The sequence below is a fragment of the Sminthopsis crassicaudata genome, chromosome 5 (assembly GCF_048593235.1).
Source record: "Sminthopsis crassicaudata isolate SCR6 chromosome 5, ASM4859323v1, whole genome shotgun sequence".
NCBI lineage: Eukaryota > Metazoa > Chordata > Mammalia > Dasyuromorphia > Dasyuridae > Sminthopsis > Sminthopsis crassicaudata.
Genome location: NC_133621.1, coordinates 300,673,712 through 300,692,789, shown reverse-complemented (window position 1 = coordinate 300,692,789; position 19,078 = coordinate 300,673,712). Strand labels below are relative to the sequence as shown.

General features: G+C 43.7%; 1 protein-coding gene across 2 annotated transcripts in view; it reads right to left on the bottom strand.

Annotated features, from left to right (window-relative positions):
* Nucleotides 1-472: 472 nt before the first annotated feature.
* The window catches only part of GRAP2 (GRB2 related adaptor protein 2), an 81,095-nt gene continuing 62,489 nt past the window's right edge, over nucleotides 473-19,078 (bottom strand). For both annotated transcript variants that reach the window (XM_074271768.1, XM_074271767.1), the window contains exons 4-9: nucleotides 14,362-14,453; nucleotides 11,173-11,292; nucleotides 7,573-7,741; nucleotides 5,779-5,958; nucleotides 5,076-5,189; nucleotides 473-1,215 (exon numbers count right to left, since the gene is read on the bottom strand). In XM_074271768.1, the coding sequence (XP_074127869.1) occupies nucleotides 1,036-1,215; nucleotides 5,076-5,189; nucleotides 5,779-5,958; nucleotides 7,573-7,741; nucleotides 11,173-11,292; nucleotides 14,362-14,453 (855 nt within the window). In that variant the 3' untranslated portion in view covers nucleotides 473-1,035. The remainder of the gene's footprint in view (nucleotides 1,216-5,075; nucleotides 5,190-5,778; nucleotides 5,959-7,572; nucleotides 7,742-11,172; nucleotides 11,293-14,361; nucleotides 14,454-19,078) is intronic.

Sequence of the window (19,078 nt, the reverse complement as noted above, 5' to 3'; positions counted from 1 at the left end):
GGGCTCAGGGCACTTTACAAAATCCGCCTTCCTCCTTATTTTAAAGAAAAGGAGGCTCCTGTTCAAGTGGGTTGTGAAAAGCCCTTCGGTCTCCTGAGACTTGGCCACCGTGCCTCAGTCTCTACATCTGTGCAATGGGGACATAGGAACTACCAGCAAATGCATGCTGAGCCATCCGGATGACTGATCTCAGCTCTGTGTTAGAAGGGAGGCCTGGGAAGCCCAAGATGAGCGTGACATTTCCTAGGATTCCTCCTCCTCTTCCTTCTCTCTAGATGGGAGGCAGTGTGGTACAGTGGTGAGAGCGTTAGAAGATCCGAGTTCAAATTCTGCCCCTGGTGTTTATACAGTGTGTGATCTCCCTGGGATTCAATTTTTGCATCTTTAGGATGAGGGGATTGGATCAGAGCAGGGCTTCTCCTCCTGGGACCTCAGAATTTAAACATAAATGTGTGTATATATAATATATGTCTTTCTCCTTTGTAATCCTCTGTACTTTATTATAAGTATTTAAAACCATGGTTCTGAGAAGAATCCCGCAGGCCTCCCCAGCCCGTCAGTCCGAGGGCCTTCTTGCGTCCCAGTGCGGTGCTCCGGCCCCTCCTCCCCGACTTTCTCTCTCCAGCTGCCTCCTGTGTTGCTGCCCTACGTGGCCGGAGCCAGAGGCCCTCTGGGAGGAGGCCCTGCCAGGGGAGCAGGGGCTCGGGGGCTCAGTGGCAGAGCTGGGTGGAGCACCCTGCACCCCCGTGGATCTCCCCTCCTCCGTGGGGAGGAGGGTTCTGCTTCCCGTCCTCAGGGAGAGCCCAGGACCAGGCAGAAGAGAAAGCAGAGCACTTTAGGCAGGGCACTGTCCCCCTGCTCTTGAAGGAGAGGGGGGATGGGAATCAAAGAGCCCCCCTACCTGGGCGCCTTTTACGCTAACTAACCTATCAGCCCCTCACCAATAAATTACAGAAATAAAAGTTCGCATCTCATGCCTTCGTAAGAGACCCCTCCCCTTCCCCCCTCCCCTCGGCTGGGGCCTGGCCCCCCACCTCAGCGGGGGAGAGGGCTCACATAGTTGGCTGGGAACAGGCCCAGCTGGTTGTGTAGTCTGCCAGTCCACCAGGTCGGGTTGGAGCTGTCCAGGACCTCCACCACCTCGCCAGTGCAGAAGCCCAGCTCGTCCTCCTCCTCCGCTTTAAAGTCATACAGGGCCCGGGCCCAGCGAACTCTCTGTGGTGGTGGGGGGGGACAGAGACAGAAAGAAAGGGCCAGGCCGTGAGTCAGGGCTTCTGGTGCTCCTCCATTCCCTCCTCCCTCCCCAAGGGCCCACCCCCAGGGCCCAGGGGGGAATTCCAGGCAAAGGGAGGCCGAGGTCTCCAAGGGAGGCCTGGCCTCCTCCTGGGGCAAATCTGGGCCAAGGCCCACTGGGCCACCGTGTGGGCCCTGATTGCTCAGAGCCAACTGGAGAGCAGTCCCAGAATCCTAAGGGCCTGTCCCTCCCCGACTGAAACGCATACGCACACAAATCTACCTATAGATACATACACAGAGATGTATACATGTGTGAACAACGTATATATAATATACATATAGTATATATAGTGCATAAATGTGTAAATAATGTACATATACATAAATCTATAAGCATAAATAATGTAAATGTGTTAATAAGTTATAAACATATGTAAATGTATGTATAAAATACATGTTACACAGGTTTTATGCATATACATGATGCACATGTGTACCCACAGGTACATACCTGCGTCTATATAATGCATGAATGTGTAAATAACGTACATACACATATACCTACAAGTATGAATAATGTATAAATGTGTTATAAACATATATAAATGTATGCATATAAACATAAATACATGAATATGTAAACACATAGAAGTACATGTATCAAGCATGTTTAATATGCACTTTATACATCCATTTATATGTATATATTTGTATATGTGTTTATATACATGCATTTATATATGTTCATACCTTATTTACACATGTAAATGTATGTATAAAATGCATATTATATATGCTTTATATAAACATGTATGTGTGCATGTGCACACACATATATAGATACATATATTACAAATAATGTACATAATGTACGTGTATGTATATATAATGTATAAATGTGTAAGTTTATGTATAAAATGCATACCAAGCATGCTTTATATATGCATGTGCACGTACATAGATACATACATATATACATAATGTATAAATGTGTATATAATGTATGTGTATGCATAAAATGTACAAATGTATAAATGATGTATAAATATATAAATGTATATATAAATATACACATATATATAAATACACATAGAAATATATGTATATAAATGGATACTAAATATGCTTTATACATACATACATATCTGTACACTAATTTATTGGTGAGCATGCAATACAATATATATGCATATACATATATATAATGTATAAATGTGCAAATATTATAATATTATATGATATGTAATTATATATATATATTATATATATAAGATATATAATAATTATATATGATATAATAATATAATACAATATACATGCATGTACAATAGACAAATGTGTATGGATGTGTAAATAATGTAGATGCAAACACAGATACATATAAATAATACATAAACATATAAATACACATAACTATATGTATAAATGCATGTTAAACATGCTTTATACATATATGTGCATTGCACATATAGATACCTACACAATACACATATGTGTATATAATGTATAACTATGTAAACAATGTACATATACATACAAGTATAATGTATAAAAGGTATTGACATATATAAATACATGTATATAAACACAAACACAAATGTATGTATATAAGCCTTAATCACTGATTGGGGATTGCTTGAGTCAAACTGAGACCTATAAGTCTGAACTTAAAGGGCCAAGGCTCCCGGTGCATCCTGGGCCATCCCTAGTTGTCATCTGGCCCCGGGGCCCCATGGCTCTGCAGGGGAAAGTGGGGCAGGTGCCCTTGCCCAGCCCGCCCTCCCTTGCATGTCATCGCTCCCTGACATCATGGCCTTTTTGAGAACAAGGGGAAAATCGCAACCTGCTCCATGAGGAAAAGCTTCCTAGCAAGGCTTAATTTAGACTGGGGAGTCCTGGTGTGGAAATGCTCTCCACGGTGCAGATTGGCGGCTCTTTGGTAACGGGAGGCTTAGAGAGGAAGCGGGTGCTCCATGAGGAGCCTCCAGGACTCATGCTGCTTCTGCTCTGGGCTATTTTGGGAGGTCGGGGGTTCCCCTTAGCGGAGGTCTTCAGGAAGAGCTGGATGACCCTTGTCGGGGATATGATGCAGCCATTTGTCCTTCATTCTTGAAGAGGACCGTGCATGTTTCATTAGAGTGTAACCTTTGAGGGAGGGACCGTTTCAATTTTGTCTTTATGTCCTCAACACATAGCAGTGCCAGGCACCTAGTAGGTGCTTTATAAATTGGGGTATAGTTTGGGGTGGGCAGTTGTACCTCCAGCATGCAGGAAGGGAAACTTCCAAATCTTTTCTTTTTAAAATTTTTGAATTATTAGTTTTTGAAGCTTCTAATTCTTGACCCTGGCTCCTTCATGAGACCTCCTTGACCTCCTGAAACCACAAAGGGGAACTTGAAACAGAAGGACCTTCTGCAAATAAGATAAGGGAGTGTGGCCTGGCAGCTATTCCCAGCACGTGACAGCCAGTCCCCGGCCTGAGGCGTGCCCTTCTCTGCCCCGTCCATTCCCCTTCCCTCTTTCAGGGATCTGGGGTGTCTTCCCCCAGGGGACCTTTCCTGATCCCACCCCCCCCCATTACTATTCTTCTTTTTCCGAGCTCTGAAAAGGACCTGAAGCTACTCCAGCTCCCTCGTTCTACAGACGGAGGACTTGTCCAAAGTCTTCTGGGCAGGACGTGTGAGCCCAAATCAGCGCTCTGGCTTTATTTAAAATGGAACAATACAGTGAAAGGAGAAGAGGCCGGGTCCTCTGCCTCCATCACCGAAGGGCCGATTCCAGGACTAGGATGGGGCACGCAGGCTGCTGTTGCCCCATAGAGAGGCTGAGAGAGAGGCCGTCTTATTGGGGGAGGGATTGCCCCTCTCGGTTAGAACGTCCGCCTTTTCCGTCTCTGTACCTAGGCCCGGCGCACAGTAGGTGCTTATTAGAAGCTTGTTCCACAGACTTGGGAATCTGCAGACGTCCCGCTCCCCGGCTAATCCCTCTAAATCACTTCGGAGTCTCTTTCAGTGACAGCAACAAACTGGCCTCAAGCTTATAATAACAGAGCTCACAGTTACTGTCAGCGAGCCAGGACGGATGGTGATGAGCAGTCTCCCTGACGCTGCCCGAGGGTGGGAATGTCTCACTCGGGGTGTGTTCACTGGGGCAAGTTCCCAAGGCAGGCGGTCTCAAGTCCTGGGCTAATCTGGACCGAGGAGACGAATGACCCTGCCTGCCGGCCCCCACCCAGCGGTCATCCAGCTTTTGCCCGACAGTGGGGAACCCACGAGCTCCAAGATGGCGACTTTTTCCTGGGTAGTCCCTCCTGCCAGGCAGAGGGCCTACAATCCAGGGCCTGCCAGGGCCTGGGCGGGAAGGCCTTCCCCGTGTCTCCTTGGGCCCAAAGGCCCTGGCTGCTATGCCCCGATGCCCGGGAATGCTGGCGAACAGCTCCATCCTTTGTACTTCCATCGCCCTGAGAAGGCCCAAGGAGCTGGGGCGGGGAGGAGGCCCCAGCAGGTGTGCCCCAAGAGGGGCTTATTTCTGCCTGCTGCAGAGGCAAGCCCAGGAAACAGGCAAGTAGGTACAAGACTGAGCAATACCATGGAAGGATAAGGATAAGAATCCTCTGCCTCCACCAAATGGGGTTCTAAGGGATGATGGCGGGGTTAGGAGGGCACGAACGCCGCTGCCCACGGACCTTAGCGTCCCTGCAGTACTGAGGCTGTCTTTCTGGAGAAAGTCCTCCTTCCTCTCTTCCTCCTCCCTCCCTCCTCCTCCCTTCCTACCCCAAGACCATTTCGCTCCCCTTCCTTCTGCTGCCTGGGAGAAGCCAGGAAAGGCCAGATACCCACCCCAACCAATTGCAGCTGTTCTGGGTCCGTGTGTCTCCGATGCATGAGGGCGGGGTTCACCTCAGGATTCATCCGGCGCCCATCACTGATGTCAAAACTGCCTCCTCGACGGTCCTAGGAAAGGAGATGATTTTATTTATTTTTCTGAGATAATTAGCCTGAAGTGACTTGCCCAGGGTCACACAGCTTTTAGTGTCTGAGGCCAAATTTGAGCTCAGGTCCTCCTGACTTCAGGGCTGGTGCTGTATCCACTGCATCCCCGAAAGATTATTAATTAGTACTGATAGAGGAAGGGGAAAAACCTGATCTGGAGTGGACTCAATGTCCTCATCTATAAAAGGGGTATAATAACATTCTTTTCCTTCGTTTTCTTCCTTTTTTTTTCTTTCCTTCCCTTTCTCCCATGCCTTTGTGGTCCTTAAATCACTTAGAGAAATGTGAATGATTTGAATTTGGGTTCACACCTTGGTTCTGCTCTTTATTATCAGTGTGACCTCTGGTTAAGTTATTTTACTTTTTTGGACCTCAGTTTCCCTATCTGTAAAGTGCAGGGCCCCTCCTAGAGCTAAAGCCCAGAGCTGCAGCTTTCAGCCTCTTGGGAGCCCTTGACAATATGAATCCCGGAAAGAGGCCTGTTGCTGACCCAGTTTAGGCCCCAAGCCAGCCACCCTTGCCATGGCCCAGGTCCCGTCTCCCAGGGTACCGGCTGAAGCTGATGCTGCATCCGCTGCTGCTGCTGCTGCGGGGGTGGCTGCTCCTGATAATGGGATTGCAGAGCTGGGGAGTAGTCAGTCAGCCTCCTATTCGCGGAAGGACGAGACTCTTCTCTGCCAACGTGGAGCCCTTCCTGGAGCCGCCGTTCTAGGCTCCCACCCCAGCAGTTCTAGAGGGACGACAAAGGGAGCCAGAGATCACACCAGATGCACCATGGGATGCTCCCTCTGGAACTGGAAGGACTCTCAGAGGCATCTGGCCCAGCTCTCTCAGAAACTGCCCAGCTGATAGGCTACAAATGGCAAAGATGGGATTTGAACTCACCACTCCCGAGTTCTCACTTCTCAAAAATCTTTTGAAGAGGCACAAATATTAACTTTTCCAATCCGCAGGTAAAGGAGCAGGTTCAGGGAGGGAAAGTGCCTTGGACCATTTCCTCCCACCAGCTCCCAACTTTGCCCACTATGTGCCAGGCACAGTGCCAAGGCTCAGGTCTGAGCCTTTCTTCCAGGATCACTAATAGGTGAGTCTGAGAAGAATCCCCTCAAAGAAAGGGATCCATTCCAGTTCCCACCCATTTGACAAGGGGCCTTTTAAATAGCCTAGATACACTAAGGCTGCTTGAAACATGAGAAATTCCCTCTCCCCTTTGTCCTTGTTGCTCTAGTCTTTAAAAAAAAAAAAAAGAGCTGAGCCTTTCTAGAGCTTCAGCCAATTCCCCTTCTAGGAGCTGCCTCTGAGTCCTCAACTAATTCCTTGGAAAATTCATTTACTGCTTATGATAGAATGGTTCCGCTAATTAAACCTATAAATAAGAACTACTCGCATAGGCACATCTCATTTTAAGGAGTATAACAGTGCTCTGAGGTGACTTAAGGTGACCCACTGGGGATCTCAGAACTAGGAAGGATGGGAGATACTCCACCTCCTGGCTATATCTCTACTTTCCCCCAGATCCAGAGAGGAGCTCCTTCTTCCCCTTTGCCTCTTGGCTTCCTGCAAAACTCAGCTCAAATACTTTTTTGTGGGATGTTTCTCCTGTCCCAAGACCCAGCTCTGAACCTATTACTCTATCTGCAAATTGGGAAGTTTAACATTTGTGCTACCTCCTTAAAAGATTTTTGTGGGGAAAGCTCTTGGTAAACTGGGTTTGGAAGAGGAGAGGAAAGGGGAAGAGAGGAGAGGGGAGGAAAGAAAGAGAAAGAGAAAGAAGAAAGGAAGGAAGAAAGGGAGGGAAGAAAGAGAAGGAAGAGAGAGAAAAAGAAAGAGAAAAAGAGAAAGAAAAAGAGAAAAAACAGAGAGAGAGAGAGAGAAAAGAAAAAAGAGAAAAAAGAGGGAGAAAAAAAGAAAGAAAAAGAGAATGAAAGAGAGAGAAAGAAAGGAACAAAGAGAAAAAGAAGAAAGAAAGAAATCCCAACTTTGTCATTTATAGCCTGCCCCCAGTGCTTTCTCTCCGTTACCTCCTAGTTATACCGCGTCTTATATATATCTAGTTATTGGTACTTGGTTTCCCTTATTCTAATTCAATTTTATTCAATGAACATTTATTAAGCACCCACCATAATCAAGGTTCGATTACATTGCATTCGGATGTAAACCCTTAAGAGTAGAGACTGTTTTTGCCTTCCTTTCTATTTACCTTTCTTATTTTTGCCCCCAAACTTACTCTAGTGACAGGCATATAGTAGGTGCTTAATAAATGCTTGTTAACTGACTGGCTGGATGTTGTAAATACGGTGTCTTGAAGTCTGAGGCCCTTTCTCCTCCATGCCCCATGTGCTACCTGGTCTTCTCGGCTTCCATCCCTCAGGTAGATTTGCTTCTGCTTTGAGATGGAGGAGGTCCGGTAGAAATTCACCAGCTGGTTCAGGGACTGAAACTTCTCTGTCCACAGGAAGTAGTGACCCTTGGTATCTCTCATGACCTTGAAGTGCTGGACATCTTCTTCATGTCTGGACCCAAACAGAACACAAAGAATCCATTACAAAAGGAGATCTTCCGGCTTCCACATCTCTCCCTGGAGGGATGCTGGGGGTCTTGTGGGAACTGTAAGCATCTATGACAAGGCCCAGCTGAGCCTGGACATGCAGCTCTATCTGGGGAGGATGGGAGCAGCCACTAGTCACAACCAGAAAAGGCCAGAAGGAGGAGGGGTGCTTCCTTTCATGTAATAGGAGATTTTATTATCAGCAGAAAGCCATTTTACAAGCCAGATTGTGTCAAGGACACTCAAGCTAACATCTCTACTAGAGACAAAAATAAAATACAATAAACTCCCAACAACTGGCAAACACTGCTGTCAGTTCCTTAAGGCCACAAAGTCGTCAAGGACCCGATTTCAAAACTCATTTAGTATCTGAAGGGCTGTCCTGGGGAAGAGGGATTAGCCAGACTCTACTTGGTCCTAGATTGGGAAGGAGGGAGGTAGCCAGGATGGGGGAGATAGCAGGGAATCTTGTTTTTTTTTGTTTTTGTTTTGCTCGTTTGTTTGTTTGTTTCTCAAAGAGGACCATGATCAAGGAGGTGATACAGTGGTATGCCAGTGAATCGAATTGAAATGAGGGAGGGCTGTGCAAGGTCACCTGCCTCACTTTCCCCTCCAGAGCCATCCAGGTCCAGGTATAGAACAAGACAATTAGAGATGGTCTGCAAGAATGAGGGATCATGGGATCAAGAATTCATTGCTGGAAGGAACCTCAGGGAACACCTTTACAACAGAAAAAAATGCCCACAGAGGGCAAATGACTTGCCTAAGTAACAGACAGAATTTGAACCCAGACCTTTGGAGTTCAAAGCCAATGCTTGCTAGACTAGGTAGTCTGCAGTCCACTCCAGCTCTCAATTCATTAAACCAATGACTCAGACATTTTTCAGAGATTTCAGCTAAGCCAGCTTTAGCCCCAGCCTCCCCTCTTCCATGAAGCCTTCCTTGACTCTTGTGACCCCCACATTGAGTCCCCCATAGTCCTTCCCGTAGCTGGTTCCACATGGCCTAGGCTTGAAGACCCAACTCTTAAGAGCGGGAGAATTAGATTTCAGCTTAACGTCATGAAAACTTTCCTACTAATTGGAGACAAGCTGTTTGCAAAGTTATGATCCTCATCATTAAAGAGGAAGCAGGCAGGGACTTGATGGTGAGTCATGATGACCATATTCTAAGGTTAAAGGATTGAAGAGGGGAAAGGAAGCTCAGACAGAATCCAACCTCTGTATATCCTGGGCAAGGATTAGAAGTCAAGGGGAGGAAGATCACCTGAGTGAAAACAAGCCTTATTCATTCCTCTGACAAATGGAGGGGATGAACTTGAAGATCTTTAAAGTCTCTTTGAAATATATGACAGCACCAGCCCTAAAGTCAGGAGGACCCGAGTTCAAATCTGACCTCAGACACTTAGGCACATAACACTTCCTGGCTGTGTGACCCAGGGAAAGGCACTTAACTCCAATAGAAAGAAAGAAGAGAGAGAAAGAGAGAGAAAGAGAGAGAAAGAGAGAGAGAGAGAGAGAGAGAGACATGACTAAATATTGACTCTTGAAGACTTTCCTTAGTCAACATAAATTTATAATAACTAATAATTAGCATTTTTAAAGTAATTTATTTTAGTACACATTATTTTATGAATCATGTTGGGAGAGAAAAGTCAGAGCAAAATGGGAAGACTATGGGAGAGATTAAAAAAAGACAACAAGAAAAAAGAAGTGAAACATAGCATGGCTACATTCAGTCTCCCTAGTTCTTTTTCTGGAGGTAGGTGGCCATTTCTGTCCAAAATCTATTGGGATTGCTTTGGGTCACAGAACCACTGAGAAGAACCAAGGCTTTCACACAGTTGCATCACAACTGATGCAATAGATAGCATTAATATAGCATTTTAAGGCTTATAAATCATTTCTCCCCCCCCCCCCTGAGGCTGGGGTTAAGTGACTTGCCCAGGGTCACACAGCTAGGAAGTATAAGTGTCTGAGACCACATATATTCATTCTTTTTTTTTTTTTCTCTTTTCTTTTCTTTTCTGAGGCTGGGGTTAAGTGACTTGCCCAGGGTCACACAGACAGGAAGTGTTAAGTGTCTGAGACCAGATTTGAACTCGGGTCCTCCTGACTTCAGGGCTGATACTCTACCCACTGTGCCCCCTAGCTGCCCCATAAATCATTTTTAATAAAGCGCTTTCTCCTTTGATCTTCACAACTCAGTTGCTATCATTTTTACAGATATGGAAACTAAGTCAGAGAACGTGTTGTCCAAGGTCACTCAGCAATGGGTTTGAACTTGGATCTTCCCGGTTTCCTGTCACCCCCTAGCTGCTCATTTATTAAGTCTCTCTAAACCAGGCAAATACAGGAAGCCTAGGAGTTCCACAGTGCTGGATACTTGGAGGAGAACTTCACAAATGCCGTGACTGATCACCGAGCTGGGAATAACAGTCTCTGCATCTTGTGTAAGAGAGAGAAACTGAGGTCCATCACCCAGGATGCTGCTGTAACTAGTGTTCTATCACCTCCAATTAATTCAGTCTGGTTCCCCTGGATGAGTTTTAATTTAAACACCTATTGCACGGCCCAAACAGACTCCCAAGGGGGGGTTTAAGCTGCTAAAGCGGGAGACTATATTCAAACACCCTGGTAACCCACAGTGGGATGGAAGTTGTTATGCTAATGACAAATCATTTCTCTGTGGGTGGAAATAGAAATGATTTGCAATCAACATAACAATAATATTAAAACAGACCTCCACAGGGCTCCTAATCGACAGCACTTTGTTAACCTAGATTATGATTAGAGTGCTTACAAGTAATAAAGTGGCAATTGTTTAAAAAATGGGGTGGAATTGGAAGGAGGCCCCCCTTCTCCATCCCCCTCCAGTCAAAGGCTTAATGAGCCTTCCTGGTGGGTCTGCCCTCTATCCTTGCCCTTGAAGATAAATCTCATTTCCTGCGCACTTGGACACCTCAGGAGCAGCACGTGACCCGTCTCTGCTCAGTGACCCGGCTGACCAGGGATGCTGCAGCCGTGGCCGGTGACCACTCTCCGGCCAGTCTTTGGTCTACAACACGGAGGGTCGTGTTGGGGAGACAGCTGGGTGTGGGATGGCTAGGCCGATGAACTTACCATCAGGAAGACTGGACTCATGGAGCACCTGAAATACTACGGAGATCACAAAACATCTCAGACTCAGTTTCCTTATCTGGGAAATGGGAGCAGTCATACTGTCCATACAGGATTGTTGTGAGAACATAATGAGATGATGATACTTAAAGGGAGAGAGAAGGTGGCTGGGGGTGACTTGGAGTCCCAGGGAGCGCCCCCTCCCCACGTTCTGATATCTGCTCACACGTCTTGTGACTTCCACGGGGCAGTCTGAGGGGGCCTGGGCAGTGAGTACCTGACGGAGATGGAGAAGTCCCCAGGGGAGCTCTGGCTGGCTCGGATGACGAAGAAGCCCACGTCCTTGCCCATGAGCAGGTTCTCCGCTTCGTGCCGGGAGATGTCCTCGTGAAACCAACTGCAGAGGGGGCACAAAGCAGGGAGACGGTGAGGAGGAGGGGAAGGGAGTGGAAGGGCACGGAAAGGGGAGGAAAATAGGAAAAATGGGCCTGGGGTGGGGCAGAGATGGACAAGAGACTGGAGGATGTCCTTTCCTCTGAGACAAAAACCATCCTTTGATTTTCTCCAGGGAGTTAATCTCCCCAGGTGAGTAATGTTCCCTCTTTTTCCTTCCCAACACGAAGAAAGATTTTTCCAGCTGGGAAACCTTGAATCATGGAAATACACTCATACAGAATCCGGACAGTGTGGGAGTGAGGCACTGCCGGAAGGGGCACAAGGACCCGCGAGGGGGAGAAGGACTGCTGGGAGGATGAGCCAGAGGCAGAAGATGCTGATCCTATTTTGGGGGTTCAGGCCTCAGGACCAGAAAAATACGCGGGAGGAGGGGCCAAAAAGAGAGCTGCAGTCCACAGCACAACGTGGAGGCCGTGGGCTGCTTAAAAAGTGCTCGCTGATTGATGGATGGAATGATAGGAATCTGGATTTGGAGCCACAAGGGCCCTAGTCCAAGCTGTTTGCCATTTTACAGAGGAGGAAACTGAGTCTCGTATATGGCAGAGCCAGGGAGGATTCAAATTCGGGTTCTTAGACACCAAACCCCTCCTCCTTTCCTCTGCACCAACTGCAGGATTAAGGAACCACTAAGGATTTCTGAGCAGGGGACTGAGGGCACAAAATAATGCACATCCATCATGGTCCTGTGTGCAGCCCTTTGTGCTGACTTGGCCATAGCTGTGTATATAATAACCTTCCTGGAAGCGATAGAAAAAATACACGAGGAGGAGGGGAGAGAACTGAGATTGTGGGGACAAGGGAAGCGTTTTCTATGTGACTTTGAGCTAATCACTTTCCTCTCTGCTGGCCTCAGTTTCCCATTCTGTTAAACTTGGGCTAGGGGAACTTTGAGGTTGTTTCTAGCTCCTTTGCCCTATATAGTACGAGTGTGTTGAAAGGCAGAGGGAATAATAATAATGATAATTATAATAATTGATGGTGATAGCTGGTGTTTATACAGTTCTGGAAAGAAATGGTGGGGATAGTATCTGAAGAACACACATACACAGAGAAAGATAGAGGGTCAGAGAGACAATGATAAAAAAAGACAGGAAGAGTGAAAGGAAAAAGGAAGTAGAAAGAGAGAGAGAGACGAAGACACAGAGAGATAAATAACAAAACAGGCAGACAGAAAAAGTGGCCCCTGGGGCAGGGAGCCTGGAGAGTTCAGGTCTTAGAGAACAGCAGACTTCTGGGTCTGTAACCATAAGGCTTTGGAGGGCACCTCCAGGGCAAATATTCACAGACTTAACCAGGAGTAATTAGACGCCTCTTAAGTCTAATTACTCAGGACTTTGCTAGGGACAGGCAACTAACAAAGGTTTATAGAATAATGTGATGACAGTATTGATTTCTATGGTGCTCTAAATTTTTTTCCCAGCATCCTTTTGGGGAACCAGTAGCCCCAATTTACAGATAGGAAAACCAAGCTTCAAAGAGGAGAAATGATTGACTCAACTGATAAGCCAAGGGGCACAGTCTGCTGCCTCCAGGGCCCAACTCTACAACCTTACACAGCATTTCTCATTCCATCTTGTTCTGTAAAGAGAAAGGAACTCTGAATGGGGAGAGACAGCTCAGCTTGATACACCCAGAATGTACCAAGACTTCAGAGAGTCAGTTAACCAGCAGACATTTGTTAAGCACCTACTACGTGCCCGGCACTGTGCTGAGCACTTTGCAAATATTTTCTTGTTTCTCACAATAACCCTGGGAAGTAGTTATGATTATTACCTCTATTTTACACCAGAGGAAACTGAGGCAAGCAGAGCTTAGGTGATTTGACTAAAGTTACACAGCTAGTAATTTCTGAGGTCAACTCTGAACTCTTCCAGATTCTAGTCTAGGGTTCTTTCTACTGTATATCTAGCTACAGAGGAGTGAGGGGCTCATCACCTTCTTGGTCACAGGCAAATTCATTCATCTGTCTGTCTGTCCATCCATCTACCTATTCATCCATCCATCATCATCTATCCATCCATCTATCTTTTAGCCATGGCAGCTCTTAAATAACATCTGCTTAGCTCTAGTCGGGTTATAACAGAATGTAGGCTCCTTGATATGACCTCTTCCATTTGGACCTTCTTCATAAGGAAGACCTTAGAGCCCTGTTCCCACAGGCCCTTGGAGGATTCTGGCAATTGGAGGTCAATATTGTTTAATCTTGGTGAAATATGAACTAAGAGATGGCTGCTCACTTTAAGGAAGCACACCATCTTCCATTCTTTTACACCGATGTAGGGCACGAGGGACATGAGTCAATTCCACTATGTCCAAGTTCCCAAGCAGAATTTGAATACTTTGAAAAATCTGGAATTGCACAGGTTCATATAATCTAGAGCTAGAAAGGACTCTAGCTTATCTATCAAATGATTTCATTTTTCAATCATGTCTGACTCTTCTGTGATCCTGTTTGGGATTTTCTTGGCAAAGATATTGGAGTTTGTAATTTCCTTCTTTAGTTCATTTTGCAGATGGGGAAACTGAGGCAAACAGGTGAAGTGACTTGCTTAGGGTCATATAGCTGGCAATTTGTATGAGGACCGATTTGAATTTATATATATATATATATATATATATATATATATATATATATATATATATATGTTCTCTCTTTCTCCCTCCCTATATGTATGTGTGTATGTATGTATGTATGTATATATATATATATATATATATATATATATATATATATATATATATATATATATATATATGTGTGTGTGTGTGTGTGTGTGTGTGTGTGTATGTATGTATGTATATGTATTCTCTCTTTTTCCCTCCCTATATGTATGTGTGTATGTATGTATATATATGTATATGTATTCTCTCTCTCCCTCCCTGTCCCGTTTCCCCACCTCCCTGTCTCTGTCTGTCTGTCTCTCTCTCACACACATACACACACACACACACACACACACACACATCTCCATCATTTCAGAAGGCATTCTGATGCTCTGATGGTACTTACCTAGGAAAGTGAATGTCTATAAAATTTTTGGGTACGTAGCCCTCTTGGCTCCTCAACTCAGCTTTGAACCATTCATCTTGGCTGCTGAGAATCTGTATAGAAAGAAGCATCTAGATGTTAGACTAGCTTACTTGTACTGCATCCCTGATATCCCAGCTCTTATCTCCAAACCTTTGCACAAGCTGTTCCTGATGCCAGACACGCACGCCTTCCATGCTTCTACCACACAGAATCCCCCCAGCTTCCTTCAAAGCTCAGTTCCACGCCCACCTGCTACAGAACTTGTCCTGAGCCTAGGCTGGTAGACCTGTAGGGATCTTAGATCCATCTAATCAAATTTTCTAATTTAACAGATGAGAAAACTGAGGCTCAGTTGCAGAATGGCAGTGGCTAGTGTCTCTCCCTAGAAATAACTTCTTGAAATTACTTCTAGGTCTCTAGGTTTAAGGCTAGACAGGACCCTTATCACCCTAGAATAAATTTATTAAGCTCCTTTGGTATGCCAGGCCCTGTGTTAAGCTTTGGCGATCCAAAAAGAGGCAAAATACAGTTGCTTCCATCAAGAAGCTCACAAGTTAATGAAATTGTCATAATAATTAGCATTAACAAAACACTTTAAGGCTTGCAAAACTCTATACACACATTAATTCATTTTATCCTCTCAACAGTTCTGAAAGATGATTATTATATCCCCATTTTACAAATGAAGAAACTGAGGCAAGAAAATATTTAAGTGACTTGTCCCAAGTCACACAGCTAATAAGTGTCTAAAGCAACATTTGACTTCCTAATTCCAGGCCTGCTGCTCTATCCTTATACCATTCAATGTCCAGTAATTTAAGGTGATATGAAAACCAATATAATAACAAATATTATATAAACTATAAAATTATAAAATGATGTATAAAATATAAAATGTTGAAAAGGTTTTTTTTTTTTTAAAAGGGGGAAAATTAATTCATTCATATCTCCTTTTAAATTGGCTTTATGGAGAGTGTCCTAAGCATCCATGGGAGGGACTTGGAGGGGGCAAGACTGGTCCCTTGGAAGGCTAATGAGTAAGGCTTGGGATAATAGCCAAGACCTGGACAATCTGGTCAACCCCGGCTGTTTGTGTGAGCAAAGCAAGGACCACAGTCCCAGAACCACCTCCCCACAACCCTCTTCTTCTGGTATGTGAACAACAAAGGGTCAATAGAAAACTAATAGACTTGTGGAGATGTAGAAAGACTATTGTTCTACATACTGTTATAAGGGTATATGTAGAGAGAAGCTAGAATGCATCAAGGTCATAGACACAGATTGACTATCAGAGCTGGGAGGGACCTTAGAACAGGGGATGCCAGAGCCGAGAAAGATCTCGGAACAGGAAATACCAAAGTAGCTGCTGTTTGTGGTAGGTTCCTATTCCAACCCTGCTATTCCATAGGATTCTGGAAATAGGTTTCTATCTCTGGAGCTACAGGGAACCCCAGTGACCATCTCTTCCACTCCCTTCCTTGGCCAGAAGAGGAGGTGGAGACCCAGAGACGTTAAGGAACTTCCCAAGGTCTTGTAGTTAGTAAATGGTAGAGCTGGGAGTTGAACTCAGTTCTTGTGATTCCAAGTTCATCACTATATCTGTGTCACCTTGGACAAGTCCTTTCAGTCACAGGAGTTCAGTTCTCCCATCAGCAGAATGATGGGGTCAAGTCAGGGGATCTCTGAAGTCCCTTTCCGTTCAAAATGGTATAAACTTCTGGTAACTTAAGATGGGTAGTTAGGCACAAAAAGCTGTTGAGATGGGATAATATAGAGGGTAGAGCACTGAATTTAGAGGGAGATAGCTCTTGAATAAATAAGAACTTAAGGAGAATTTTAGAGAAGTTAGATATGAGAGACCTCTGGAAAAAACTGAATGGGAATAGAAGAGAGTATACCTTTTTCTCAGATGTATATGGCATCTTTACAAAAACTGACAATGTCTTATGGAATAAAAATCTCACAATCAAATGTAGAAAAGCAGAAATATTCAAGGCATTTTTTTCAGATCATAATGCAATAAAATTATATTCAATAAAGAGCAGGAAAAACATATGTTAAAATTAATTGGAAACTAATCTAATCCTAAAGAATGAATTGGTCAAAGAACAAATCATAGAAATAATTATTTCATTAAAAAGAATGATAGCAATGAGACAACATATCAAAAATTGGATGCAGACAAAGCAGTACTTAGGGCAAAATTTATGTCTGAATGTTCGCATCAATAAAATAGAGAAAGAGCCAATAAAGTAAAAATATAAATCAATTTACTTATTCAGTGCCATACTAAATTACAAAAAACATTTTATAGAGCTAGAATGAATAATAACTAAATTCATCTGGAAGAACAAATGGTCAAGAATATCAAAGAAATCAATGAAAAAAGAATGTGAAGGAAAGTGGCCTAGCTGTTCCAGATCTTAAACTGCATTACAAAGTGGTCATCATTAAGGCAATCTGGTATCAGCTTAGAAATCGAGCCATGAATAGGTGGAATAGATGAAGTACATAAGACACAGTAGTAAATGACTTAGTAGTAATTTGTGATTGATAAATGCAAAGATTTAAGATTTAGGGCCAAGAAATCAGTATTTGAAAAAAAAGTTGCTGGGAAAACTGGAAAGCAGTTTGGCATAAACAATGTATAGATCAACATTTCACACTATACACTAAGTCTAAATATGTGTATGATTTTGATATAAATAGAAAATTAGGGAAGTGTAGAATATCTTGCCCATCAGATTTATGGATAAGGGAAGAATCTGTGACCAAACAAAAGCATTAAGGAATAGAAAATGGGTATTTTTTATTATATCAAAATAAAGAGATTTCGCACAAACAAAACCAATGTAGCTAAGCTTAGAAAGAAAACAAGAAACTGGGAAAAATGTTTCTTATACCAAATTTCTTTGAAAGAGGCCTCATTTCTCAGATGTATAGAGAATTAAGTCAAATTTGTGGGAATATGAGTCATTTCCCAATTGATAAATGATCAAAAGATATGAACAGACACTTTTCAGATGAAGAAATTAAAGCCATCTATAGTTACATGAAAAATTGCTCAACGTCGCTATTGGTTAGAGAATGAAAATTAAAACTAAGGTACCACCTCACATTTATCAGAATGACTAATATGAAAAAAAGTAAAATGACTAATGTTGAAAAGGATGTGAGAAAACTGGGACATTAATACATTGTTTGTCAAGCTGGAGAGCAATTTGAAGGGCTGTAAAAATGCATATCCTTCAGTTCAACATTACCATTACTAGATCTGTAATCTCAAAATGATAAAAAAAAATAAAGGACCTATATGTGCAAAAATATTTATAGTAGCTCTTTTTGGGGTAGCAAAGAATAAATGAAGGGGTTGACCATCAATCGGGGAATGGCTAAACAAATTGTGTTATATGATTGTGATAGAATATTATTGTGCCATAAGAAATGATGAGTAGGATGCTCTCAGAAAAACTCTGGGAAGTCATATGAAGTGATGTGAGGTGACGTGAGCAGAATCATGGCAACAATATACATAGTAATAATGTAAAGATTTAAAGATGTGAATGACTTAGTTATTCTCAATACAATGATCCAAGACAGACCTAAAGAACTCATGAAGAAAGATGTGCAGAGAAGGAACTGAACACGTCTAAATACATATTGAAGTATACTTTTAAAATTTTATTTATTATTCTTGATTTTTTGGTCTGCACTTTTTTTATAACATGGTTAATATGGAAATATATTGTGCATGACTGTACATGTATAATTTATATCATATTGTTTGTATTCTCAAGAAGGGAGGAGGAAGGGACAGCTAGGTGGTGCAGTGGATAGAGCACCTGAAGTCAGGAGGGCCCGAGTTTAAATGTGGCCTCAGACACTTTTACTTCCTTTCTCTATCCCTCAGTTTTCTCATCTATTAAATGGGGATAATAAAAGCATCCATCTTCCAGATTTGTTGTAATAATGAAACGAGATAATACAAGTAGAATACTGCAAATCTTAAAGCGTTTATTGACGCATCTGCTATTAAGTAAATCACTAGGACCTCTCTATGATTTCTCATCTGAAAAATAATCCATTCCCTTTCCTGTTTTCCCTCCCTTTCTGGGCTGTTTTGAGGTTCAAACTGGGAGTGTGTCTGAAAATGACGCCTGGTTATAAAGTACTCTCCAAATAGGAGGTCTGATGATGATGGAAAACCACAGCTCAGAGGAGCAAGGATGGGGTTAGGAGTTCTCTTGAAATATTGTGTGTGGAAGCTTTGAACTTAATAGATTGGATTGAGGGAATAAAAATGGGTCCTGTCTTTGACAGCTCAAGAAATTGCTCAGAAAGAGCTTCCTGGGGCCTCTAACACCTTGGTGAGTCTCAGAGAACGAGCGTGTTCGAGCACCTGTAAGTGGCAATCAGCATTCAAGCCCAGGAGCTGGTGCTCACATCAAAGACACGGGAGCATCCCACTCCTGAGAATCCCTTCCTCCCCAGTGAGCAGGCCCTGAGAGTTCAGCCCTGGCAGATGCTCTATGCATAGATAAGTGAGGACATTACAGGGAAAGTAATTTAGAAGCATGTGGCTTGTCTGGAGTGCAGGATTTCAAGTGAGGAGGAACCTTGGAGATGATGTCAGCTGACCCCCTCGTTTTGCAGATGGGAAAACTGAGGACCAGAGAGAGGAAAGGGCTTATTGAAT